Raw genomic sequence first — 27,923 nt, forward strand, 5'->3', positions numbered from 1 at the left:
ACAGGTTCAAATCCTGGCAGATCCACTCAGCCCTTCATCCTTCTGAGGTCGATAAAATGAGTACCATTAAGTTGGGTAACCATAAACATCTGCCAAGATGCCCCTTCGGCGGTGAGTGTGCACTTTATCAATTCTCCTGTTATGTTATCACGAACCTGATGGAAGGCTCCTAGTCAGACAAATGTTCACACTAATAGCGTTCTATGCTGTCAACGGAAAGCAGTACAATTTCTACACAAATATTGTTACTGTCATGAGCAACTTTATTGAAGCAGAAGTAACTATCAGAGGTTTTTCAGCTCTGTGTAAGACCCGACTACAGACAAGACTCTACACCAACTCTAATAAATGGCAACTACCTTCAATACCTCGCAAAATTGCTTAGAGACATGTGTCTGTTTGAGGAGATTTTTCTGTGAAGAGGAAAGGGATTACACTCACTATTCCTTTGTCTATAAGGGATTGGTATGTTGCTTTTATCCTCCATCCTAATTCCCAGACTCTCTCAGATTGGCATTGGCCAAAGATATTTGACTGAGCATGCCTTGGTTGCCCTTTGGCTCTGCCCACCTCAGAATGATGCACATGCAAGATCATTAATAGAGTCCTAGTTGCACTCCTGTCACAAATAGTTGATTCGCTGACCCAATACTTTCAAGGAAATTACTGGCCTGATCTATATTTCTGCATGATCTGTGGCGCAGGAAAACAATTCTGAGAGGGGTAATAATTGGCAAGACCATGGCAGAGTGAGAAAAGGAATGCATAAAGCTTGGGAAGAAGCCATCAGCAGAGGCAAGGCACAGCATAAGGAAACTGGTACTGCTAGTGCTCTCAGAGTCTTCAGCACAGCCTGAAACTAGTTGAAAGCACTTGCAGCAGAAGATATGGCCTGGACTATTCTCCAGCCCGAGAGATCTTGGGTAATAATGCAAACCACTTTCTTGTTGCTAAATTGTGGAAAGGAAAATCACATAATTCTTAGACTATAGGCACTTTACCATTTATTATGGGAAAGAAAACAAAGAAAAACGAATTCAGGCATATTACGCGACCCTATTTAAAGAGGAATCACTAGACCACAATGTGTAACATAACTGCTTATCATTGATATCTCTCCCCAAAATCTCAGATACAGAAAGGTTAGGATTAGAATTTCCAATATCCCAAGAGGAGGTAGATTTAGCGATTCAGTCTTTTCCAGGCAATAAGCGCTCAGGCTCTCAGACTGTTAAAGCCATATTGAATCCGTATTTATATAGATTATTCAATTCCTTTCTTACCTCGGGTGCTGTTTCTGCCTCCATGGACCAAATTACAATGACTATTTATTCTTAAACTGGGTAAAGACCCTTCTGAAGGCTTTGCATCACCCAAGTTCCCTCCTTAATGGGAATGCTAAGATATTTGAAAATGTTGTTGCTTTCAGGTTCATGCAGATACTCCCGTCTATGGCACAATCACATCACACAGGCTTCATCACTCATCATATTATGCAAGATGATGTCCAGAGAGCTTTCAGTCTGATAGAAAGGAGTAAATGCACCAGGCAGAAATATGCCATACTGGCGTTAGACGCCCATTCAATAAAACTGCACTAGAATAAACAAAAACCCGCCCCTCTAAAGGAAGATGGGGAAATGCAGGGAATGTGATGAGACAAGCACTCTGGGTACTTAGCCGGGAGAAAAAAAGGCAATGAATCACAACATTTAAAAAAAGATATATGTTTCTTGGGTAAATAGGTGCAAAAGGGGGCGTAACCAGTGTCTAGACACCGGACAAATGTACAAGGGGCGACTGGGGTCTTCAGAACAATACCTTAATCAGTTCTTGGTGGTTCGGCAGCATCAAACCCGGCTTATCGTTCTGTAAGCAGTTTGTTTCAGGTTTGGATGCAGGTCGCAGTGATCCTGATAGGGAGAAGGCATTGAGTCAGGTTCAAAGTGAGGCTCATTGTTTTTCATTGCAGCATTCCAATGAAATGAGTCAATAGGGCCACCAGGGTCAGTTCGATGTTCAATTTTGATACGAATGCAACGATCCAGGTGACTTGAGGGGCTTAGTCGAGATCCAGCGGTTTGAAGTTTATTGCAGAAACGAGGTTCCGGTTTGGACCTGAGGCAGCAACGTACTTAGATGGCATAGTGTGATGTTGACGAGAACCCTCATCATGCAATCAATTTTTTGGATCTACAAATTACTGCCAATATGGGCCATTTATCTTGCTCTCTCTATAAAAAAGCTACAGATCGCAACACCACATTACACTGCTCCAGTTTTCATCCGAGGGCACTGAAGGAAAATTTGCCATACAGTCAGTTCCTTAGGCTTCGACGGAACTGTACTACAGTCTCAGACTATTATAAACATGCGGACCAACTAGCTGGAGACTTGAGAGAACGTGGATACCCTAAAAAACTTGTGAAGAAAGCCCTTAAAAGGGCCAGGTTTACAACAAGAGAGAGCTTATTGACACCGAAAATTAAAATCTCAACACAAGAGAGGGTTGCTTGTGTAACTACCTACAGTACTGAATCCTTTGCAGTAAAAAAGGCCCTTATGAAATAATGGCCCATGATCTCCACCTGCCTGCCTAATCTAGGAAGACCCCTGTTCGCCTTTAAAAGATCTAAGAACTATCGTGACAAATTGGTTCATGCCAAATCCAAACAGAGGCCTAATATCAGCCAACGAGTTTTACGCCCCATTATGGGGCATTTCCCCTGCGGAAACTGTAGGGCGTGCAAATTCACGAGCAAAACTACAAAATTCCAGATTGGCACAAAACAATGGGACATCAGATTCATGTCCAACTGCAAAACATGCAATGTGATTTATTGTATAGAGTGCCCTTGTGGCCTTAGGTATGTAGGCCAGACCACTCGCGCCATCTCTATAAGGATTGGTGAACACCGTTCAAAGATAAGATGTCGCAACCATGCAGCTCCGATCGTATCACACTTTTTGGAAATGCAACATTCTCCAGATGACCTCAAATGGTGGGTGATCGATGTTGTAAAAAACAGCATTAATTTACAAAAAACCCTACTATATAAGGAGGCAAGATGGATTTACAGACTTGACTCTTTGAATAAAACCAAAGGCTTAAATGAGGAGTCAACCTTTAGGTGGGTACAGTAATACCTCCATGTGTGAGATTAAGTTCAGAACAGCGACGCATGCATAGAGGGATTACCTGCAGTAGGCACTAGGATAGGCACGTGTATACACTGGTGATGACTTACACTGAGGCGCCCCTGCATGGTATTCCCTTAACTCTGTGCATTAAAAGTGATACGTCTCTACACCCACCTGTCCTCACATGTACACCTTTGTAGTCTGTTTGCTTCATTTCCCTTGGCACGGAATATATGCATTCCTATATTCGTGCTTTTCCGTGCTCAGCTCCAGCTTGGGTGCTGTTCCACCTCCCACCACACAGCTCCCATGGCGCTGTTGCGAGGCAAGGGTTTCCCCTGTCGGGTCTCGAATGGCAGGAGGTTTCCATGACTACGCTCGCATGACTCGCCGACTCACAGTCGTCCGTAGTCCTGTGAGAGAGCAACAACCTGCATACTGAGGCTCCAGCACACAGGTATTAAATGCAGGTTACATATGCCCCAGCCTTAGTATTGTTTATGTTCTAATACGGACACGCTCATGACCACGCCACCTTTTGTAGATTGACTTACACAACTTCGGAAGGTTGCAGTCCATCCTGGGCCCCTCCGCAAGTCCGAACTACGCATGGCTTCCTGATGGCACCCCAGTGTTTTGCACGCTTAAAGATGCTAAGTGACGGCTGCAAAGTCGTTTCTGCTATTTAAAGGTACAGCCAATGACCTAATGCTGCACTGTTGCATCTTATTTATTCTTTTACTACTATGCTAATGTCGACCCGTATACATTGATTCTACTTTTTGATTCTGCTTTTGACTTCGAAACGCCTGTGGATAGAGGTGACGGATGGTCGTGTTATACACTCTACTGACTGTACAATAAGTGGCTAATTCGATCTTGAGCCCCAGACATGTGAGTGCATACACCTGGCACTTAACACTTCTTGGTGTGATACTTCTCATCAGCACAGACACACATAGGGCGGTGTACTATGGAAATCAGCCTTGCACCCTACTGCTGTCTGGCTGTAACTCATGGCTTTGATTAACCACACTTCGTGGCCTAGTGGTCAGGCTCTCTGCATACTATGTAAATGTGTTAGGTTTATGACACATCACTAATGGTTTTACATTGGTTCTATTCATTTCTGCACAAAAGACAACTGAGGGATTGGTTTCTTTTTCATCTCTCTACCTTTACAGATTTATGAGCCCAATGCCTTGTGGGACTTGTAGTTGCTTGCCCATAGAGTCACGGGATTCACATTATTTTGTGGTATTTAAATTGCGAGTCCGAGATTCTAAGTGGGATTATGTCTTTTCTCTCTCTTTTTTTCCCTGTTATTATTTTTTCTGTTCCTCAGGGGTCATGACTTCTACTGGTCCTGAGGAAGGCGGGATTGCCTACTCTGCCGAAACGTAGATTACTTGTACTTTTGGACTCATACTTGTACGAGTACGACACCCTTTAGATCCCTCCTGGTGTCACATGTAGACCCCGAGTTCAGCTAGTAGACTTTGAGCTTAGCTAGCAAATTGGAAATGCCCCGAACTGAACTGAAAATTTAAGATTCAGCTACATATGGCTTCAAACATCGAGAGGGGGCCTTTCATTTCCAACATTCACATTGTGTTGATTGTTTAGAGAAAAAGTTTCCCTTTTTTTCATATGTTCTTTTCAAATGTGTATAAATAATTGTACTTTTGTTTTTCATATGCTCTTTTTAAATGTGTATAAATAATTGTATTTTGTTTTATATGAAAAATTGTGTACATTAATATGGACACCCATCTGTTCCATTTGTGTACATATTGTGCTTGCTCTGGAACTTACTTTTAGTCAATTGTGCTTGGTAACTTATAGACCTCGATTGTGAGCAATAATAACAAAAAATAATAAAAAAGCTACTTTTGTATTAATTCTTAAACAGAAGTTGAATATGGTGGATATGAAAGACTTATCCCAATAAAAACTTAGGTGGACACATAAAGTTATAAAAATCATACCTAGGAACTATTTCAGATAGTTTGTGCCATACTCTTGGCATTGAGGAGACTACTATCGTCCCGGGAGGATAGCACAGCGGCAGCATGCGCGTCTTGGAAGCAAGACAACACAAAGCAACAACAGGTTCGATCCCCGGGTCCGCGCTTAGAAACCTCTGAGTGTTTAAGCGCGTTATAAATACGTAACTAAGACAAAGAAAAAACACAATTACACAACTAAAACTAACAATTCCTGTAATAGCGCCTCGATGCCTGCGGGCTGTATGAGCGCTTTATAAATGTAAAAAAAAAAAAAAAAACTATAAATAGAATTTATATGTATGTCTAGTGAACCTGTCAGGACACTGTTTTGTTTTGTGTTATAGTGTGATGTTGAACTGGTTCGAGGAGCAACAACAGCCGTAATGCAGCACTGGTGGCTCCTGTTGGTTTGAATGCAGCAAACATGGCTCCAATACGGTTTGATCAGTTTGAAGTGATGAAAAACAGGGACCGTGGCTGTTCTGGCTTTCAGAGTGCTGTGAGTCCCAATCCAGTGGCTCAGAGACAAGCTGAGTCTTTGTTCTCATTCTCCTAACCTGACTTATGTTTGGTAACACCTATAAGGGAACGTCACCTTCATTGAGGTCCTAGGTGCCGGTGTAGCTGCCAGAGAGGCATGTGTTTCTCCTCTATCCTCTAGCAGTTCACATCAATATGCCCTTGGAATGCATAAGGAGTGCAGCCTGCCTCTTCCTTGGAGCACTCCACCTCAGTGGCTGTAGGCTTTGGAAAGGTCAACTCTCCATAAGGAGGTCCAGATGAATTCTTCTTGCAGCACAGGAATGAATCAGAGAAGGGGTAGGTGGTCCCCTCTTTTATAGGCAAACAGCCCCAGAGTATTGGATGAAAGCAAGCATGCTTTAAAGGGTTAAATACATGCTCTTGTGACAAGGGATGTTTGCCTTCTTGCATCATATCAAAAGTGGTTTGTGCTGCACAAAATGTGGGAGACCGGCAGGAAGAAGGGGTGCGGAGAAAAGCAAGATGGTGGATACTTACCCAAGTATATCAAGCTCCCTCTGGCTACACATTACTCCACCCCCTTCTCAAAACCATAGCATTAACGGCCCTTGGGCATGCTAAAACATGGTGTAAGGCTAGTCCCTTAGTTTAGGGTGTGCCCTTCGAAACCTTATTCCCAGGCTGTTCCTTAGGAGACACTTGCCTGGGATGGAGAGAGGCATTAGCCACCCTCACAAAGGATCAAAGTGAGGCAGCTTCTGCTGGCAATTGTCCTGCTGGTTGCAGCGGATACAGGCAGTCTATGAATAATACACACAGCCAGCCTGGCTTAAAGTGTTGACATGTGTATGATACAGATCATACGTGGCTTTCATAATCATGTGAATTACTAGCCACCATACCCTAAATCAGGTATGGTTTATGTTTAAAGATTAACCTGCCAACAGGATGATAGTTCAAAGTATGTGGTTTTGGAACAGAGTTGCAGCTTCGACAGTGAATTGACTTGTATCTCACAGCAGCTGTCAAAGGTGCACCTGTGACCTTGGAACCTTATCTGTGCCACTGGAGAAGAGGAGCTGGAGATTGGGATACTGATGCAGTAAGGCACAGGTGTAACTATGCTTTTGGCATGAACTTTAATGAAAGGGAAGTCTGTCTAGCCGGTCCCACTTTCTGAGATGGTTTAACCACATAATTCTATGAGTAATACACATCAGAGAAGCTATGGTTTCCTTAGCATAGCCAGATCACAATCCTTCACAGGTCCCATTACATCATGCTAGTGGGTTAAACGTTTGGGAGGTCTTAACCATGGGAACGATATCCAATATCTCTGATAATATTCTCCCAACATGTCTTGGAATATGGTTTCCACTGATTTATAAAGTCAAAGACAAAGACGTGCTACTACACTGACCGAGACTGTGCAAGCATTACTCTCTAATATAAGACCCTATCATATTGCTTCATGGCCCTAGCTATCCTCATTTAATGTGGGTTCTAAAATGGATTTCCGCTGGATAACTGTAAAATGAGGCCCCCACTATGTGAATATTCCAGTGCTGCGGGCTCCTCCAGGAGCGTGGGGACTCCCTCACTATGATTAACCCCTTCTTCTTTCCTCTACCTTGCGCCTTCCTCACGTTTCTATTTGACACGGTTTCTATTGATACCTGAATGTATTATGGCAGGATCCCACATTTCTACGAAATATGAATAAAGTTCAGCAAAAAACGAAAGTCTCTCAAATATCCAAGAGAAAGGATATGCATGGATCATTGAAAGAACCTCCACATTTCAGAAAACAAATGAGAAGATGTGCAGATAAGGGCAAAAAGAAATGAAATACATGGATTGCCAAAAGAATACTCCACTCCTGTGTACACATTATAAGATGACTTGGATTGAAAGAAGCCTAGGTCATTGCATGATGTGATGAGTGCCAAAAGATATGAATACAAATGAAAGAAGATTTGATGTCATATGAAAGAAAGAGAAGCGGCCCCAGAAACAATGTTGCTTGCTTCTCCACAAAAGAAAAGAAGAACGCGAATGATGTTTCACATGGCAACCTTTTTTTCCAACAAGGGTGCATTAAAATAAGTATGATGTGCTCTTAAATCAAAGCATATGAGCAACACAGTACAGCATGCTGGAATGTGATTGAAAAAGGATAATCATATTTAGGTTGCTACTGGTAGAAAGTACAGAAGGCATGTACTTCAAGAGGAATGTCTGAGTGTCCGACGTAAAACCAAGCGTGTGGATATATAATGGTATTAAAATCTAAGAGTCACCCGAGATGTATTTGCAACCAACTAGACAGCTAAGCACAGATGATCATAACAAGGCATTCTTCTAAGACGATTGTTGGAGCATCAGGCACGAGAACAGATCTCTGGAATGGGAATCACGTGACACCCTCAGCAAAAATGGCAGGACTTTACCAGAGATCGAGACAAGGCAACAGACATGTAATTAACCATAAAAGGAGTAGAAACTGGATTTACTCTATCTAGTTAGCAGAGAATATTTAACATGATTAATCCTAATTAGTACAGAAGCAACTCAAATGAACAGCATAGTCTCCCATTGAGGCTCTATGCTGGTTTCACTAAGTTGAGCTTCACAAAAACGACTACGGATTTGCTTTTGTTTTCTTTTCCTGATGGTGGTTTCCTCCCTGTATCCCGTTTTTTTATCTTACCACCCTATTCCCCCCAAACTATCCTCCAATATCTCTCCTACGCTAAATGTATCTGAACAAATAGCTTGTTTGGGAACTTCCATATTAAAAATGCAATTTGCAAATATAATTTTTCCTGAAACCTGCATAATACCACATTTTAGCCCATGGAACAGAAGAAAAGGATTAGCTATCAGTGGCTAAGCACCTAAAAGGAAAAAATGCGATGCACTCTCAGACTTCAAACATTAGAATTCTCATTTTCCTGGAATTGGAAAAGCTCTCTAAGTGGGGAAAATGATTCCCTCTGAGATGTATTTTGCTACAATCTTTTTTGATTTTGCAGTAATTAATTTTCATTTTTGAATGTTGCTTCCTTTTGAGGAGAATTATTTTGCTACCTAATTGGAATAGCATGAAATGCAGTTGGCAACACATTTAAACTTTTATTTTACAAAAGAAAAAACACAAACATGTTTTGTTTTGTGAATCTTTCAGTTCTTTTATTTTTTTTATTCAGACTGAACTCCCCCAACACGTGTGGCCCTGCTTCAACTTGTTTGTATAACATGTGTTTGTGGAATATACGTTGTTTATTATTACAAGATACAGGTTGAAAATAAAAAAAGTTATTTCTTACAGTTACACAATAAATATGTTTTAAGCACTTCATTTATAGACAGATACGTGTCCCTACTAGGAGTGCTCCAATCTTCTATACATTATGTGTATGTAGTGACCTTCATACAGGGCTTCCCAATATTGCCATAAAGGCTTTTCCGGGTGATATGTGAGGTAGAGGGGAAGATACATGGGCCTAATACACACGAAAGGCAGAATGTCCTAAGTAATTAGCCAGTTGTGAGGCTGCTTGCAATAAATATCCTGCAACAATTAGGGCATGGCGCAGGCGAATTGAAGCTGCTTCCCAGCTCACAATCAGGTGATGCAATGCAGTCTTGTGTAGAGCTGGGGCCCCTGACCATGAGTGAGGCAGCAAATGGTGGTGTGCCATTAGCTCTTGTCTAAGAGGATTCTGACAACACCTTCAATTGTGCAGAGGGATTAATACTCTGACCAGATTGGAAGAGTGGGGAATAATACTCAGCCTGGGATCGGTTCTCATCCTCCTGGATTCCAATATATTTTGGTGCCGGTAGGCTTGGATGGGACTGGTGAGCTCTCTAAAAGAGCATCTACCTATGCGTATAGGAAGCAGACGTGTGTATTAGCTCCACTCCTATTCAGCCTTCATGTAGTAGACCTAACCAAGGCAGCATGGGGGAGCCCCACTTACATGCTCTCTCCTATGCAGATGGCCTCACCCCTGTTGGATTACAGCGATCACTTAGTGTGCTCCAGGAGAAACTATTTGGCACTAATCCTTGGAAAGTAAAAACGTCTGGGCATTGGTAAAAACAAAAAGAGGTGTCTGGTGATGCGCAAATAACATACCAGACAGTAATAAAGACTATTGTACCTTGCTCGATCCGCGCAGCACGGATCGCAAATACAAGTGTCTGCCCAGTTAGAATTGCATTGGGAAGCTTTAATCATTAATGTGGAGAAATGTTTATTAAGTCGCTGGGAAAAGTTGCCCGAGTCTGCTTTTTGAGGCGGGGGTATAGCATTCATCTTGGAAGTAGACCTGTTCATGGCTGAAGGCAAATTCAAGAAACAAGTACTGGCATAACATAGTGGTAGGGCACTGCTATCCAAACAGTTAGTCACAAATTGGGTCTCATCTCGTTGAATGCTCAGTCAGGGCAAAGCTTCATATGTTTTTGTAGAATGATAGAGAGGAAACTCAATGTGTAGAGAAAACACAATGATGGGGGTGCCCAAGAGCAAAATACCATCAACATACTTGGTACAGTGCCCAATACAAGTAATGCATGTGTACGTGAGGGACATTAATCACGGATTATAGAGAGAAACATTTTGGAAGAGGCTGAAACTCATCGAAAGGTGAAGGTTATGGCAAAGGATCTCGCAGCCATGTATAATAGAGTGGGTGAGAGCACAACATATTTAAATGCGATGTCAAACCACAAGCTGATAATAAAGTGTATGTTGGTTTGAGTAAACCAATGTAACTCTCGGGAGATTATGGGGCCAGGAGAGCAATTCTGAAGAGTGAACGAATTTGCAGATTGCCTAGGATGGAAATGAAGACAATTAAACATGAATTGTGTTGCAGTAACGTAGTGCACCTGTGTTCCTAGTATATCGAATCTTGGCTGAGAAACATAGAGATTAAACTGTTTCTGGCTGGGGGCGCTCACAAGCTCGGACCAATATGGCCGCTGATCTCTGAACTCTGTGCCTGGGACACTGAAGAAGGAGGCCATACGACAGCAGCATTGATTGCCGCGCAATCAGACCACTGCAGCGGGTGTGTGAAGTCCTGGCACATACATTGGCAAACTATTGGCCCGATCCGACATTTAAATCGCGTCGGGCACAATAACTTCTGGGAGCTGGGGGAACGCACCAGTGCAACTCAGTCAGATAAAATCTGCTGGCCGGTCGGTGCTGTACCAAGCCACACCACGTGGGTGGAATATGAACCCAAAGACCCTGCGTCGGTGAAACGGGCACCTTTGGCCCAACTGCAATTTGTGCACATGGGCGGGGCACACTGTGATTCCAGTAACGATGGGGGCGCCCGAGTGGACTGGGCCTGCAATGTAATTCTCAGCCCCTCCTGTTGCCGACCGGCACTTTGATACTGTGTTTTTACATTGCAACAGCTTTAAAGTGTGTTGTGAAACTGTCTGTTTGAATCAACTAAACCTTAAAGGCAACTCTGCATGAAGTGTTTTGTGGTCTATTGCACAGATACAGCCTTATAAGAATAGAAGTATTTTCATGTGAGGTCGGTTGAGGGTCGTGTACCTGGCCTATACTGTAGCAGCCAGGTCATCACTTACAGTGGGTCTCAGGAGCCATGGGACCTGCAAGAGCTGGTAATGTGGACGGGCTCTGAGGCTACGTAGAGCTGAGACACTGATGGAGTCCACTGGCAGTGATATACTGTGGGAGGCGAATTCACACTCTATACCACCTGGTGAGTGCTAAGACTACACTCCTGTACTGGGGCCATGTTTAACCCTGTGTGCATGGGTGGCCTGCTCGCTGCTATTTGTCAGACAGGGCATGCTGATTCAACAACTTTGTACGGCGCAGATTTATATTTAGTATCTGGACATGATGGGGGTTGCTACTGATTGATTAGTAGCGATAAATACTGGATTTAGTCCCTTCTGCTGCTGATATAGCGCTACATGACCTGTCCACTCTATTGTGTGTTGCCACTGCATATTAGGACAACGTTCGATAAGGTGTTTGTGGTCTAGGCGATTGGCCTCATGCATGGCAAATAGTAATAAACACTAATCTTGTCTGCCGTTCACCAACCAGGGAAGTCCTCTGATCAATAAATACGCTGTGAGCAACCCCAGGACTGCAGCTCCAGCAAAAGAGTTAGAAGATGAGAGGGCAGATGATGGAGAGGAGCAGGTTGTTGCTACAGGTAGCTCCACACCTGAGCTGGCCATTGTGCTGAGAAGAAAACAGGATTTGCGTCAGTGAATATTTATTTTAATTTTATTTATTGGGTATTTATAATGCACCTATACAGCAAACGGAGTTTCAAGGCACAACAAGGCGAAAGAGGGGGATGGGAGGAACAGGCATGATGAAAACAAAAACGGTCCTACTAGGTCTTTTGTCATTCAGATCGTGCAAGTGCAGTAACAAGAAGTTAAGAGTAGGTTGGGATATGCCGGTCAGGCCGAAGGGGCCAAGGGTTATGCTAGACAGTCTAGTGTACAAAGTTGACCTCATGCAGCAGCTCATTGAGAAAGAAAGTGGATGCATAGCTGAGGCAGAGCACAGAATTGGGACTCTGGAGGACACGAATGCTGAGATATGCCAAGCCCTTCACACATTGCAACAGGATGTCAAGGCTGTCACGAGTAAAAAACGATGACCTGGAGGCATGATCGTGGAGAAATAACATTAGAGTGGTTGGGATCCCGGAATCGGTCCCCTCACAAAATATGTAAACGTTTATGGAGAGCTTTATAAAAGAGGTGCTGCCGGAACCCCCGCTGGACTTCCTAATTCCTGGTCGAAAGAGCTCATCGTGTCTCCCCACAAGCAGCTAGACTGGGACAAAATCTGCATCCTGTTATTGTGCGCCTCCTGAATTGCAGAGATCGTGACACAGTGCTTCGTGGAGGTCGCGAACTGTGTAATCTTCAGCTTTATAAGCAAGAGTCTCCTTTGACCCGTATTTTACCCCTAGCATGGACTGCAGTATGCAATGCTCTACTAATCGAAGCACAGAGTGGTCTGCAATAATAAAACATAAGTTGTTTGCCCCGTCGGAGGTACAGGATTTCCTAGAGTCATTGTCCAAGGGATAAGGGCATGCCTGCATGACAGCCTGTAAATGTGACTGGTACCCTCCAGGCCTGCCTGAGGTTAGTAGCTCTGAATATTGCTGTGTTATGGCTGGCCATGACTGTGTGCAGGATGCCAAACACTCTCCTGATGGTAGCAAGGGATTTTATTTTTCCTGTTGTAATGGTTTCTTGTATTCCTTGTTTTCCTTGCTTTGTTAGTTGGTGCTGATATAGTTAAGAATGTAACATTGTAGTCCATTTGTAAATTATTTGTGATGAATAAGGGCCTCCTCCCACTGGTGCTATCGGTGGCCTGGCCATTGAGTCTGATGTCCCTGGGTGGTTGCCCAAGTTGATGAGGTGGGAGGTATTTTGTTTTTAGAAGGGTTACTTCACTGCAGGATAGGGTTTGGCAGTGTGCAGGGGCAGTGGGCATTGGGGTAAAATTGGGTTAAAGATGAAAGTTGGTTCACATCTTGACAGAGCACAACAGAGGCTGTTACATCTACTTGCTGTGACAAAAGGGCTGTGAGAGAAGGGACTTATGCTTCTTGTATATCTAATTTCTGAGTTTTGCACATGGAATCTTGTAATATATTATGCTGGAATGCGAGAGTGTTGAATAACCCGCACAAGGTGGTGAACTACCGTGAGATGCATGGGCCAAATTTATTTTGCTTCTGGAGACACACTTGGTGGGAGTGACCAATGAAGGGGTGGCAAAGGCTTGGGGCATTGGCATGTTTTATGCTTCATTCTCTGCGTAGTCCCGTGGGGTGATAACTTTAATCCACAAATTCCTGCGTTTCCATCTAATGGAACAGGAGGTGGACGATTTGTACTACTCTCAGACATTCTAGCCCATAAACTGATCACCTTTGTCAATGTGTCTGGCCCTAATACCGATGACCCCAATATTTATGAGGCACTGTTGCACACATTTGCACACACAAATCTCATCTTTGCAGAGGGATTTCAATACGATTCTTGACACATCCAGGGACATATTTGCCTGTGGCCCCAAGCTCCTTTCCCGAGAAGTTTGCATGATTTTAAAATTTATGGATGACCTGAGGCTGTTGGATGTTTGGCAGACTCTGTACCCCGAGGGCAGGGATTTTTCATATTACTCGTCAGTATACAACATGACATTCCGAATCGACTATGTGTTAGCAGTGCCAGCAAAGGTGTGTGTCACCAGGGAATGTGTACTTCTCTCCGGAACGCTTTACGGACCACTCACCAATCAAGTGGACGATACATATGGAATTAGGAGTGGCTCTAAGAGCATTCTGGTCTTTCCAAGTTTTTTCCCTATGTGATGTCGTCTTTCGTAGTGAAATTCTAGATGTGATTCCGATGTTTGTTGTAATGTAAAAAGGGGTCATTGGTTTCCAAAGCAACCCTTTGGGAAACCTTTAAAATATATCTTAGGGGCAACTGTATTGGACTGGATTTTGGGGTAATGAAGAACATTCAATGACAATTGGGTACATTGGAGATAAAACTAAAATACCTTGAACATCAGTTTCGGGGATTCTGATAACGCAGTTACACTGGCTTTGAAAATGTCAGCACTGGACTGCTTTCACACTGAAGCAGACCATGAAGTGAGATACTTAGCAGCACCTACATTGGCACGGAAATATCGGGAAGAGGGGAGGCATTGGCGCCATCTAGCATCTATCCTCATATGGGATGGTGATGTGATGGACATTGCCACAGTACGCTCGAGTGATAGGCAGGTGGTATCAGATCCGGATCGTATTTTAGACACCTTCCGTATATACTATGAACAGCTTTACGCATCTCTCTGACAGGCATTGCTGACTTGTTATCTAAATATTTTCATGACATATCCTTGCCGAAACTTGACAAGAGTGCTATCGACTCAGTAGCTCCTCCTTTTAGAGGAGAGGGTATTTTGGTGGCCCTGAAATAATTTCCCTCCCCGAAGGCTCCAGGTATTGACAACATCACGGCTGAATTTTAAAAGGAATTTAGCCTAAATGTAATGGATTACATGCTGCACATGTGGCAAGAATCATTACAATCTAGCCTTTTCCACATACATTAAGGGAGTCAGATGTGTCTCTGACCCTGAAGCCCGGAAAGGACCCAATAGTGTGGGCTTCATATAGGTCAATTTCGCTGTTAAACCTAGACATGAAAATGTTAGCAAAGGTTTTGGTTAATCGACTTCTCCCCCACATTACTGCTATCACCCGGATCAATCCGGCTGATGTTCAGGGAGCAGGGGCCCTTCTTGATGCTGAAAAGGCATTTGATTCAATTGCTTGGGATTATCTTTTCATTGTTCTGTAGAGGGTGGGTTTACCTCAGTACTTCCTAAGAGCCGTAAAGCTTTTCTAGGCACGGGCAAATGCTCGATATGGCCTCTTTGGTAAAAGACTGTCTCTATTGGGTCAGGGCACGCAACACAGGGTGTCCTCTATTGCCATTGCTTTTCGAATCAATGTTGAGCCGTTGGCGATTTGATTTTGTAAGTTCCATCATACAAGTGGTTTGGCCATGGGAGAGACATGCAAACTTGTTTCTCTCTACGCCAATGATATTGTATTATACTTAAAAGACCCTGAGGTTAATCTGCCCCCTCTGACGAGAGAGGTGGAGAAGTTCGATGAATTCTCGGGACTTCGCATCACTTGGTCGAAGTTGATCCTGTTCCCCCTGAATGATAACGCAATCCAACAGACAACTTTGGGGTCCTATAGATGGGAGCAGTTCTCCGTCCAATACCTGGGCATTAAGGTTAGTAGGAGTTCTGTATCCCTGTTAAGGGACAATCCCCTGTCATACTTGCAGATCCCCTACAGAAAGATTGATCCTTGGTTTCCTCTGTCCCTTTCTGCCATGCCATGTCGTGTTGCCACTGCCAAGATGGTGATTGTACCTAAGTGACTGGATTTTTTCCAAAATATCCCGGTTTGGCCTGGTGTCACATTCTTGTCAGAATTTAAGTCTCTGTTGTCAAAATTAACACAGCACTCCAAAACCCCTCTTGTCAAGTGGGAAATGCTGGCTTTGCCTTATGTTCAGGGAGGAATCAGGGCCCCGGTCAGGGACCTATACTTTCTGGCTTGTCAACTCTGCTTTCTCACTTATTCGGCACCAGGGTCGGTTTTCTATCTGCATGTACGTGTCGAGAGGTGCGTGGTGCACCCCTATTCTCTCTCCAGGGCACTTTGGTGTCAATGCATGTAAGAGATAAAAGTCGTTTTGACATAGTGTCCTCCACCTTCCACGCATGGAGAAGGATGCTCCAATATCTACAAATTGAAGCCCCTCATGCTCCGGGACTTAGTTCATGAATGATTATGTCCCAAAAGCCAACATGTGATGAGGCCATCGCTTCAGCCTTGGAGGCGCTGGGAACCCGGCATATGTTTGACTTTTACCCAGTGGGCAACGTGGTTCCTAGGTAACCGTTTCAGGAGAAAGTCGGTTGTGAATTTTCCTTCACCTTTCAGTATATCCACTTACGGGCAGCATTCTAAGCTTAGCACTGAGCTTTCCCCTCAAACCACCGACTACACTATTATTACACTTCCTTATCAACTTGGCTAATCCTCGACATCTTGTTTCATCTATTGATTGTATGGCCGAACAGGAGGCTCAGAAGAAAGAGCTGGCCTGAAGGGCAAAATGGGAGAGAGATGTGGATAGGGGCCTCAGTGGGAAGCAACGGGCTAAGCTTTGCGAATTCATGCGAAACTGCATTATGAATACTAGATTGAAAATGATACATCTCACCAGATGATGTTTTACTCCACCAAGGACAGTACTTGTCCTAGGTGCTATCCTGAGTTGGCAAACTTTACACATATGATCTGGTCCTGTCCAATGATCTCCACGTTTTGGAGTAGGGTGATCTTTGCATTTACACAGATGCTGAGATGTGATGTACCTTGTGAGCTGCTTTGTTGTATGTTTGGGTGGCTGCGTGACCTGCCAAAGAGTTATAGAAAGCCACTAGCTACTGGTATGATCTTAGCACGACAGTGTATCCTGCTGAAGTGAACTAGCTCTACACCTCCCACATACGAGTATGGTGGCCATGACATGCTTTTGTGATACTGACCATGAATATTGTTCCATGGCCGCTGCGTCCACTAGGCCTTGTGACATCTACGCCCCTTTCTTGACACTCTTTCATGCTCAATCTGATGAGAGGCCATTGGAAGTAGGTCCTCGGCCTCACTGCTGTCGGGTTCAATGAATGTACACTTGGTGATTTTCAGAACTATCGCATGGCCCTCGGTAGTTCTTAATAGAAACGCTGCTGCAATCAATGCCCTTGACAGTTTTGGACCTATGTCCTATAGAACTGTATGTTTGATTGTCAAGTTGCAGTGCTTATGGCTGTGCTCGAATAGGATGTGAACCTTAATACATGCATTTAAAAAAAAGAAAAACTGTTTTTGGCTGCCAAAGAGAATATGATTATTTTAACAGTGGTCAATATGTGGGAGGCCGCATAAGAGAAATTGATGATTTTGTGATTTTCTCTAAAATGTATGGTTGTCAGAAGGTTTTGGTGTTATTACTGTATTGATAGATCACTGACCAATTGTGTGCTTTTGTATTCAGAATATATTAGTTGTGTGCATGGTTTAGTTAAAAAAAAAATATTAAATGAATGAATGGAGGAGATGAGGAAGAGCCTCATTACGCAGGACCTCAATGACCAGTTTTGATAAATTAGCGTAGATGATCCATGTCTTCTAATATTGTTCCTTTTTCCCCCCAGGATGACAACATCATGAGGTCATTACAGCTCTTTGAGAATGTCATGTAACCATTTTTACGGATCAGTCAAATGATCAAAGACATTATACTTCAATGAAAGAAAATAACGCAATCCAACGAAGACTTCGCCCGGCCGTGTCCTTCCTTTGGAATCTTTTTAAAACTCTGAAGTATTCGTCATGGAATTTGTCTGACCCGTGTTAGCAAACTTTATTTCTTGGAATGCAAAATAATCCATCCGTCCACTCCGTTCCATCCCTTCCCACTGGAAGGAACATCTATTGGAGCTGATGTATTTATGGAAGCATGCAATATTTGAGTAAGAGTAAAAAACGGACTGTTGCTTTCAGAGGTAATCCAATTCTCTCCGGCCATCTTGTCCAGAAGCCACCAGACTTGAAAATATAGCAAGCTTGACCACATAGCACAATGCCAACATGCCGTTAGCTTGCTGAACTGGACACTGTGGGCGGGCGCTCTGTGCTTGCCATCACAATATACAATATTGCATCTGTTCTTCTTTTTTTCTCTCATTGGATATCAGTGTTAAGCAGAAAAAAAACTGTGATCGGTGTTAAAAATCAACACCAACTGTATCAAATGTTAAGTATTAGTCCCCCAATCATCCGACAAATGTGTGTCCCCAGATGTGTGCGTTTTGTATGTGCTTTACGTTGCGCAAGAGCAGGATGTGCGTATTTCCGCGTAGACATTAGCACACGTTATTTGTATTGTATTATCTGTGTTGTGCACACATGAAATGAATGGATTTCCGTTAATGTAATTATTCTGTTTCCTGTAAAAAAAAAAAGAGCCATACGCATTGCAGCTGCCTCCTCACATGGTATTTGCAGTCCAGTTGCAACACATGCGATCATGTGAGTCTTCATTCCCCAGCACACTTGACATGTTCCCTGTAGTGACCCGCAGTTTCTGTTTAAAAAAAAAAAAACGGTAGTGAATAACTTCATCCATATCAAGTGACGGCTGTGAGTTGTGTGATACTGTGCAGCGCAGGGCCTCCTCCATGCACTCCCCAAAACAGCCTGCCCTGTCACATGTTATGCTGGTATACTGCGGCTTAAGGAGCGATGCATTTCTGGTGAGAGCCTCATGCTTTAGTTATGACTATTGTACAGGCATCCCGGCTGCCCGCCATGCATGCCGGGCGTGCTCTTTGGATGGGTTAGCGCCCAAGGAAGAAGGCAATACAAGTAGGCAGTCCAACTAGCTCGCTGTGTGGAAGTCAGACAATCGCAGTGTTTCTTTCTTCTTTTCACTAGTTAAGGTACAGTAGCACTGTACCTGCACAAAGGGCCACTACGCGGCCTATGATACAAAACATGGAATGGGCCCCATGCCATACCCTACTAGAAAGGCATCCCCTCAACGGTTTCTGGGGGGAATCAGTGCTCATTGCAGGTACAGGTGTGTTTGACGTTTTCCCTAATAAAAGTCACTGTTTTATTTTGTAAAACAATATATATCTATGGGGTAAGTAGGAGAACAGTTGTCTCCAGTGCAACCATTTTAGCCCTGCCATTTAAAAGCAAAAAATAACTAATCCACCATGGTTTTTAGTAAAGGTGTTTTTTCAATATACAACAAGCCTAATCCTTTGATTGGATGGTAGGCGTTGCAGAGGGCTTTGCAGCTTTTGTCTCTCTGACGTTTTGAACTGCATCTCCCATCAGCCCTAGTCTCAGTGATGAGGCAGCATGGGAGTTGAAGTCCAAAGTATCTCAACAGCCATAGGTTTCAGAATCCTAGTGTAGCGTGCTTGTGATATTTGGTGTCTTACATAAATGAACATGAACATAGCCCATTTGTAACGTAGTTTAATAATAATGTTGGAACCTAGATACCAAAGTCTATATTTCTGGACATATGCTCTGTCTCTCGAAATCCCAGGAACACTGTACATGATCGGCACATTTAAGCACTTGCCCGCGTTGTGTCCTGTCCACCTTCCGGGACATAAGAATGCCTTTCTTATGTGCATCTTTCTTTTAAAATGTATTTAAAATGAAAACGCAGATGCGCGCTTAACGGTTGTGTCTAAAATGTAGATGTTTTTACCGATCATCAGTTCAGTCACCCCTTTGTTATGTTTAGATTGTATGCCAGCGTAATCAAACGGCACAGGTACGTGTTCTTCATTGAAGGAAGCTATGTCCCCCCTCCCCCCTCTCCAGCAAAGTTAGCATCCAAGAGCCAGCACTGAAGGCCTTGCTGCACTGGTCCAAGTGAACAGAGCAGAATGCCATTACTTTTACTTTTTACTGGTAACAGCCACACTACCTTTTACAACCATGTCCCACCATTCAGGAGTGGTTCTGTTTGAAGGTAAAACCTAGGGCTTCATTTTGCCACCCTACAGCAGTTACAGCTAAACTGACATCTGTTCCTCTGTACATTCACAAGGCCCGCATGCCGCTATGATAGGATCATTGGTGACAAGTCACTTGGACTACTGTTAATGCACTCATGAGGGTTACTTCAGGACCCCAGACTAGACATCACTCTGACTCAGTGAGACCAGAGGAGATACCATTTCCAGTCTTGGGGTCCAGACTTTGTAATAAATTACCCAATTCTATTCATGGCAGCACATATATTTCTAGTGGCAGGCCCCAGTTGAAGCAGCTGCTGTTCAGGTAGGTGTTAAGTATGGGTTCCAGCAGAGTTAAGATCAGCGAGTAGATGTGACTGTTTCACAAGGCCATACATAAATGTTCAAACTCACTGACCAACTGAGAGAAATGAAGGGCAAGCAATAGAGACTGTTCCACTGACAACCTGACCCAGCCACTACCCCTTCAAACATGCGTTGAGCCCTGCTCTCCATGCCTACCCCGGCACCCAACAAAGTAACAGTTCCACTACTTTATTTGGCACACTTCTGCCACTGTGCTTGGTGCAGTATTTGGGAGTAGCATCAATACAGCGGAAGCCAAGGCCACTTTACCCAAGAAAGACTTAACTTACTGCAGAAATGATTGTCACGGAATGTTTCTCAAGTGGCACTTTATAAAACTAACGCCAATCAGTGCATCATCTATGAAGTGCGCAATACTAGGGACTTGCCCATTTCTAGGCACTCCCACTTCTTGCGCATAAGAGAACGCGCCGAATAAGAGATTGATTTTTCAAAGAAATCGGGCCTCATAATAGGCAGGAAAAGTGCCAGTAAAAGTGCTGGTAATTGCGTTACTGACACCCTTACTGCACCACCAAACTACAGGTTTGCCTCAGGGGGTCACTGATTTACCTCCAGCGGATAGCTGGAGGTAAATTAGGCTCCCCACTGGCAAGAAACTGCTGGTATTACCGGCAACGGGACTACCAGTGCAGGTAATACCAGCATTCCCCCTGAGGTCCTGGAATTGGGATTTAAGGTGCTTTCCGCAGCCTGTAATATCCTGGTAAGACTGGGATATCAGGCGGCTGAAACTGTAGAGTGGTTTGGTTGTATCCAGCCGGAATTACCGGTGGGATACCGGCAAACTTTTAATGACCCCCATTATTCCTATAATGGAGGATTCCGTATTTGAATCTGCAGACTAGATCACACCTCAAAACTTCATTGTGAGTTATAATAGGAGGGTTAACTGGTAGTTTTATGTGATGCAATTTAACAGTAAGCAGTTTGATTGTATTGCACTGCTAATGTGTATTGGAGACTAATATTTTGTTCTCATTAATTGTAAAGATTTAGATTAAAAGGGGGAATACCCCTGACCACATATCAACCAGAGACAGATGGGAACATTGGTAGTGGGCATTAATATCCAGTGTTCCAAATTAATATGTAAGCTGAAGGGGATCTGTTCTTCATCATGGGAAGATAAATATATGTATCATGGGGCAATGTGTTGTTACCTGCATATAATTGTTTTGTTTTATTAATGGGCTGAAGTCTGGTTTTCTCCATTCGCTGCGTGCAGTTGCCAGTCTCTTCATAAAACTAATGAGGACTGGCAGCTGGAATGTATACCCTTGCTCATGGAATAAAATGCACAGTGGACTGGTTGTACACATATTGAAACAACCAGGGGTTAGTTACTAAGCAGCCGTCACGTGTCCAAAATATATAGTGTAGTTGAAATATACTCTGGGCTTCTTCTACCCTCTCCTCTGCTCCTGAACCAACACACAGTTGATTGCTGATTTCATTCAAAACAAATCTACTTTATGGTACCACAGTGGCAACTATTCCACACAAAAAACGTATGGCGCCCTGTTCAAAACACAACTACCATTTCTTTGAGCAGAACTCCAATTAAGAATATATTTCCACGGCAACGGTGGAAGAGACCTGCAGAAATGACACAAGTGAAATAGGTACACACTGAAAGCATGGAGCTGGAAAAACCAGACTCAACGATGCAAAAAGGCTATGTAACAAACTGTGTGGCAGAGGTCTGACATAGATGCTGTGGTCCTTTTTGGAGCAGGGTGAAAACGTTATTTGTTAATAGTTATGCTATCTATAAAAACATAATTTTATTACCCGCATTACTTCTTAATTTCTATTTTTTGAATGTGTGTTTACAGTTTATTACATCTTTAACACAACAATTCAATTTCTATTTCAGAAACCCTACTCCATTCCTACTTTTTCTGCACTCGTGTTATGTTTGTTATGTTATGTACACGTATGCGCCAAGGAGGTAGAATTCGGATTTTGAGATGCCACTCTAACTTGATGGTTCTAGCCTAATTTCTTTGTCCTCTACCTCTAGCCCATCACGTTGCTAGGATACAAAAAAAGCAAATGGCGGCTGAGGTTACGGGTCTTGGGAAGACGTGACACACGTGGGAGGTCCAAGAGCATGCAATGTAGACTTCAGCTCCTAAATATTAGTTTCAGGTCTTATGAATGGGTCAAGATCACAGAATCACACTTGAACAGTTTTCAGTCCTGAACTCGTGCCTCAGCCACTTTACCCATCACTGTGGTGGTCATAGTCCTGCAATGGTAGCTTCAAAGCTCCATTCTAGCTCACTCTGCAACTGAAGGTGGCACACAGGTTATGTAAAAGATTAGAAGTGGCTTACTGGATAACTGGACAAAATGATTTACTTTATGGTCCATGGTAGATCCAGTAGTATTAGCAAGACCAGGTTTTCAGCTGTGAGCATAATGGTATGTACAAAATGGACCATCGAAACCCAATGAGATCACAAGCAAAGGCCCCAAAGTTGTATGTGCCATGACGTATACCTTACAAAACATACATAAAGTGCTTGAGTATGTGTATGGCAGTCCTTTCCGGATTATCATATTGTACGCGGGGAAGGTAGTGAAGTGTTGAAGAGTATTAAGTTCTTTTCCATGTGTTTACTCCATCAAAAGTGTAGAGTTAGAGTTGCTGTTTGACAAAATTCTGCACATTTATAGATTGAGGATTTAATCTTAATTATTATGACTATCAAAATGCTTAAATCTTTGGAATTCCTCATAACTCACTCACAGATCCAGCAGCATGAGTGTTCTGGAACTTAGTTTGTGAGTCCTGACATGTTGATAAGGAGTCCGTCATAACTGAGAGATGGTGCACGGTTTCCTCCAGAGATATGTGTTCTCACACCTACCATATGTGGTTTAAGCTGGAGTGCTTGGACGCATGCTCCTCCATGTAGATCAGAGTCCCAGAGTACGGCCTACAGGGGAAGGAGGTAATGCCTGCCATAACACAGCAATGGTGGGTGAAGGTTTTTCACTATTTTTGAGTGGCAGGAAGGAGACATTGGCATCTGGAAAGAGTCCCAAGGGCCAATAACCCACTAAGCCCATCCCCTACCTCTGGCAATGGAATCACTAAAAACATTTGTGATAAACACAGGAGTTAGAATGCAAAACAGATTTGCATCTAGAAATCTGTGGCCTAGGAGTGCTTCCCCTTATTCTTTTCCGGGACCTTCTTTGTCCATTCTAGTAAATACCTAAGGTACAAGTTTGAGTAGGTCTGTGTATTGAGGAACAGACTTCAGGAAAGTCATACGGGGTTGAAGGGCGGGTAATGAAGAATAGAACATTGAGACTTAAGGGAATGTTGAGCAATGGGAATAATACAACCTGATATTGGATTAGTGTCAGAGCCAGCTAGGTCTTCTTCGACATTTGAAGGAAAAGGAAAATGTAGGAATCGATGGGTCTTATTGTGAGTATGGCGGTGCATGGTAGTAATTGATTTTCTGCTTTATTTCAACTTTTGCCGTAACATGGAGGTAAAACCTGCAGCACTAAGCAGTGCAATCCCCTAACATAACGAAGAGTCAGAAGAGTTAGTAGGACCACTGCATCTTTGTTTTTTTGGAAAATGCCTAATAAGGGACACAGAAAGAGACAAAGCCTAAACCCAATAACTGAGTAAAAGTTCAATCCATGAGTAGATATTTGCTTTCAACTTATTGTTGAAATGCCAGTCTTTGAACATGCTGTGTAGTCCTAAGAGAGTTACATTCAAAAACATTGTGAGGTCATCAACATGAGCCAGAACGAATATGTTGACAGCGACTAACCGTATATTTCCACTACTCAGACAAAATTCACAGACCAGTGTACCAATCTCCTAATGGGCTACCTACACAAAAATTAGAACATTTGCCGCAGGTAACAAGAAGCATATGTTTAACATATTCCATCCCTACAAAACGTGCATGAGTTACTAACTCAAAGCCACACTGCACTCCACGATGAGTAAGACGATGACAAGGAACAGCAAACCACCGTCATCCCACATTACCACACACACAAAAGGCTGCCTATCCGATTGAACATATGATCAGTTTAAGAAAAAAGTAAAATAATTTGACAGGGACATAGAGGTTTATCTGGTTGGACTGTATACTGCAGGCTTCAAAACTAATCAGCTAATTTTAAAATCTGACATTCTGTGGGCACTCAAAGGGTTAAAACCTTCGGGCGCCCTCTGCCCATTTTCCACGGCCCCCGCCTGGAAAGTGCCAGTTCTCTCACTAAATCATTGGCAGGTAGACTGAATCAGACTGTTCCTATATACTTCAAGCATTGGCATCCATATTGGCAAGAACCGGGGTGGCGGGAGGATGTGCAGCCATTGGGATGGGAATCCACCCACACGCCATGAAGTTTCAAGGCTGCACCATGCACATGAAATCAGCAGGAACAATGTCCTCCCTATGTGATTGGCTGCTGTTCTGGCCTTGTTTCGCCACTGAAAGACATTGGGGGTCATTACAACCCCGGCGTTAAGGGGTTAACGCGCCCTAAAATACTGCAGCGCCGTTAACCCCTTAACGCCTTACTACGAGGTCCCTTTGCGGCTCCTGACCTTATCGGCTGGTCTGGACCAGCCATTAAAGTAGGGACCCACAAAGGGACCTTGATGGCAATTACGGTACCGCAATTTGCAGTACCGTAATTGCCACCTTCCACATTCCCATTGAGCCCCATGGGGCAAAAATAGGGAAGGGCCATGGAGAAAGGGGGAATTACCGCCCCACCAACCTTGGAATGGGGTGGTCATTCCCCCTTTCTCCATGGCGGACTCCGGCATGGACAATGGTGCTAATAGCACCATGGTTTAGCGCCAGAGTCCTAATGAGGGCCCTTGTCCCCTGTTCAGTGGGCACAGAGCACACGGTACTCAATAGCTTTTCTGTCGTTCTACATTTAAGTGCATATTTGCATATTTTGCATGTCCGGTCCTATGTGTTTAAATGTTGTTAACTGTTACCGTTGCCAGTTGTGTTGAGTATGATAGTATAATGCGACATGTCACATGGTCAGATGAACGTGACTTCATCAATAAGTGCTTTGACTCTGTTAAATGTCCAAAGAAAACTGTGCGGACAATACTACTGTGTTGCTAATACAAAAAGAGACCGTATTACAAAATGAGAATATATATTTATTTGACATGTGTAAATACCACCAGAAAATGAAGCAATAGTGAGCAAACAATGTTCATCAGAAACACAGTGAAGCCAATTTGTAGGACAACGAACGCTTCAACTCACCCTCATGGTTGCAACTATGAAAAGGCATAAATGGTAGTATTTTGTTCAAGCATTTTAGAGACTTTTGTTTTTAATAAAAGATAAAATGTCTCGAGTGTGTGTCGTCTTTTTCTCCAAATGAATCATTTAGTGCAAGCCGCTAAAAAAGAAAATATGCTGGCTCCGCCTGGAACCATTTGTTTGCGGGCTCACAAATGACTGCAGTGGGTGGAGGAGGGTAGGGGGGTAGTGCTACATGTAGATTGAGTCTAACTCTCTCTCTGCTGCTGAGATGAACGCTCCTGCAAACTCCCCTGGAAGTTCCCACATTTTACACAGTTCACGTCAGTTTAATTGGCAATGTCTCCTGCTAAAAAGAAATCCAGTCAGCCAGTGAATGGAGTTTGTTCATCTCTGAATCTCGCAATTTGGTTAGCTGTGAAATTGGTTTTCTTATCAGTATTTCTTCATTAAAAGATTAAGGGCCAGATTCATGTAATTCTTAGCGCAGTGCAAAGTGACTTTGCGCTGGTGAGACGTGACTTTGCACTGCCAACAAACACACTGATTCATAGAGCGGTGCAAAGTGTATTTTTGCAGTGCAAAGTGACTTTTGTGCTTTTTACAATTGTTTTTTGCCTGGTGTATGGTATTCTGTGGAGTTTATCTTGTGTTTTTTGTGGACTCCTACCCCATTTTCGGAGCTGGTCTGCATAAAGAGTGTGCAGTTTCAGGGGTGTTGTTTGTTTCTGGCTTTCTCACTGTACCCCCCCTCTCCCTTGCAATTGACTGGAGCAGTCCAGTGTCTCTCTGCCTCTGTTTCTGGCAGTAATTTCAACTTACTTTCCTGACTGTAATCTAGAAGCATCCTGAAAGGAAACCACTTTAAGGGCAGTCTTAGGGGCTGGTTGGTGCTCAGTGAGTAGTTTTACATTGATTTCAATCTGTTTTGACCTGCTTCAGGTGCTTTTGTGGAGGTATTTGTGTGCTTTTTGCAATAGCTTTTTTGCCTAGTTTGTGGTATTCTATGGGGTTTATCTTGTGTTTTTTGTAGACACCCACCCCTTTTTCTGAGCTGGTCTGAATATATAGTATGCAGTCTCTGGGGTGTAGTCCTTTGTTTGTTTCTGGCTTTCTCACTGTCCCCAGCCTCCACCTTGCAATTGGCCGGCACAGTCAGGTGTCTCTCTGCCTCTGTTTCTGGCAGTAATTTCAACTTACCTTCCTGACTGTAATCTAGAAGCATCCTGCAAGGACACCATTTAAGAGCAGTCTTATGGGCTGGTTGATGCTCAGTGACTAGAATTAAATTGATTTCAATCTGATGTTGGCCCACTTCAGGTGCTTTTGTGGAGGGTTTTGTGTGTTTTTTGCAGTCATTGTTTGCCTAGTTTGTGGTATTAAGTGGGGTTTATCTTGTGTTTTTGTGGACTCCCACCACAATTTCTGAGTTGGTCTGCATCTAGAGTGTGCAGTCCCTGGAGTGTAGTCCTTTGTTTGTTTCTGGCTTACTCTCTGTCCCCACCCTACCCCTTATAATTCGCTGGGTCCTAACACTGAATAATGCTTGGAATCACCCCCACCCCCTATTCACCACACAATAATCAAGCTCTATGGTAAGGGAATCCCCCGATAGGCGACACCACCCCTCTACAATACAAACAAAATAAAAACCAACTTACACCCCCAATATGCCACTAAACAGAATAGAAGAGCGCAAAAGGAAAAAAAGAGTTGGAATGAACTAAACAGAATCACACTACTTCACCCAACAACCAACCATGGTCAGAAGTGCAGAACAAGCCCCAACAAACACAGTGCACTAAAGAACAAACGTCATAGGAAAAGAAAAATCCTTATGCCTTACACCATACTTTGCAGACTACCACCCACCCCAACAACATAACACCACCAATGATGCCAGAAACACCATTAACATACCAAGTCCTCACAGGAAAAGACCAGAATCACCAGGAAGTAATAAAATCAAAACTGATACCGTCACTCCATATATCACAAAACATGGGGCCACCACCATCAAATACAACAGAATACAGATGAGGAAACGGAAAAAAAGGAACCCAACACGCAACCTAGCATATCTACTCAACGATGAAACAGACGCTGCCGAACAACCATCACACCAGGAGAACAACATTGGAACAGACCAGCACAACCATCGCAAGACATAGCCAATACTCACAAAAAAGCAAAATAACATCCAAAAAATCCACTGCAACCTAATCAATGGAAGATCAATGTCCAAGCACGCCACAGAGATCTGCGACCTGTTATGTGACGGCAGTACAGACATCTTATTCACCACTGAAACATGGTTAGACGACAACTACAAAATCACACTTCACAGCTGCCAACCAGTCAACTTCAAGTGCTTACATATAAACAGAAAAGAGAAAAGAGGAGGGTGATTAG

General features: G+C 43.3%; 1 protein-coding gene across 3 annotated transcripts in view; it reads left to right on the forward strand.

The window, feature by feature from the left end:
- The window catches only part of KCNIP1 (potassium voltage-gated channel interacting protein 1), a 1,926,792-nt gene extending 1,901,191 nt beyond the window's left edge, over window positions 1–25,601 (forward strand). For all 3 annotated transcript variants that reach the window (XM_069654327.1, XM_069654328.1, XM_069654326.1), the window contains one exon: window positions 17,506–25,601. In XM_069654327.1, coding sequence (XP_069510428.1) covers window positions 17,506–17,553 — 48 coding nt within the window. In that variant the 3' untranslated portion in view covers window positions 17,554–25,601. The remainder of the gene's footprint in view (window positions 1–17,505) is intronic.
- The last annotated feature ends 2,322 nt before the right edge of the window (window positions 25,602–27,923 follow it).

The sequence above is a fragment of the Ambystoma mexicanum genome, chromosome 3q (genome assembly GCF_040938575.1).
Source record: "Ambystoma mexicanum isolate Mex_15411 chromosome 3q, UKY_AmexF1_1, whole genome shotgun sequence".
Lineage (NCBI taxonomy): Eukaryota > Metazoa > Chordata > Amphibia > Caudata > Ambystomatidae > Ambystoma > Ambystoma mexicanum.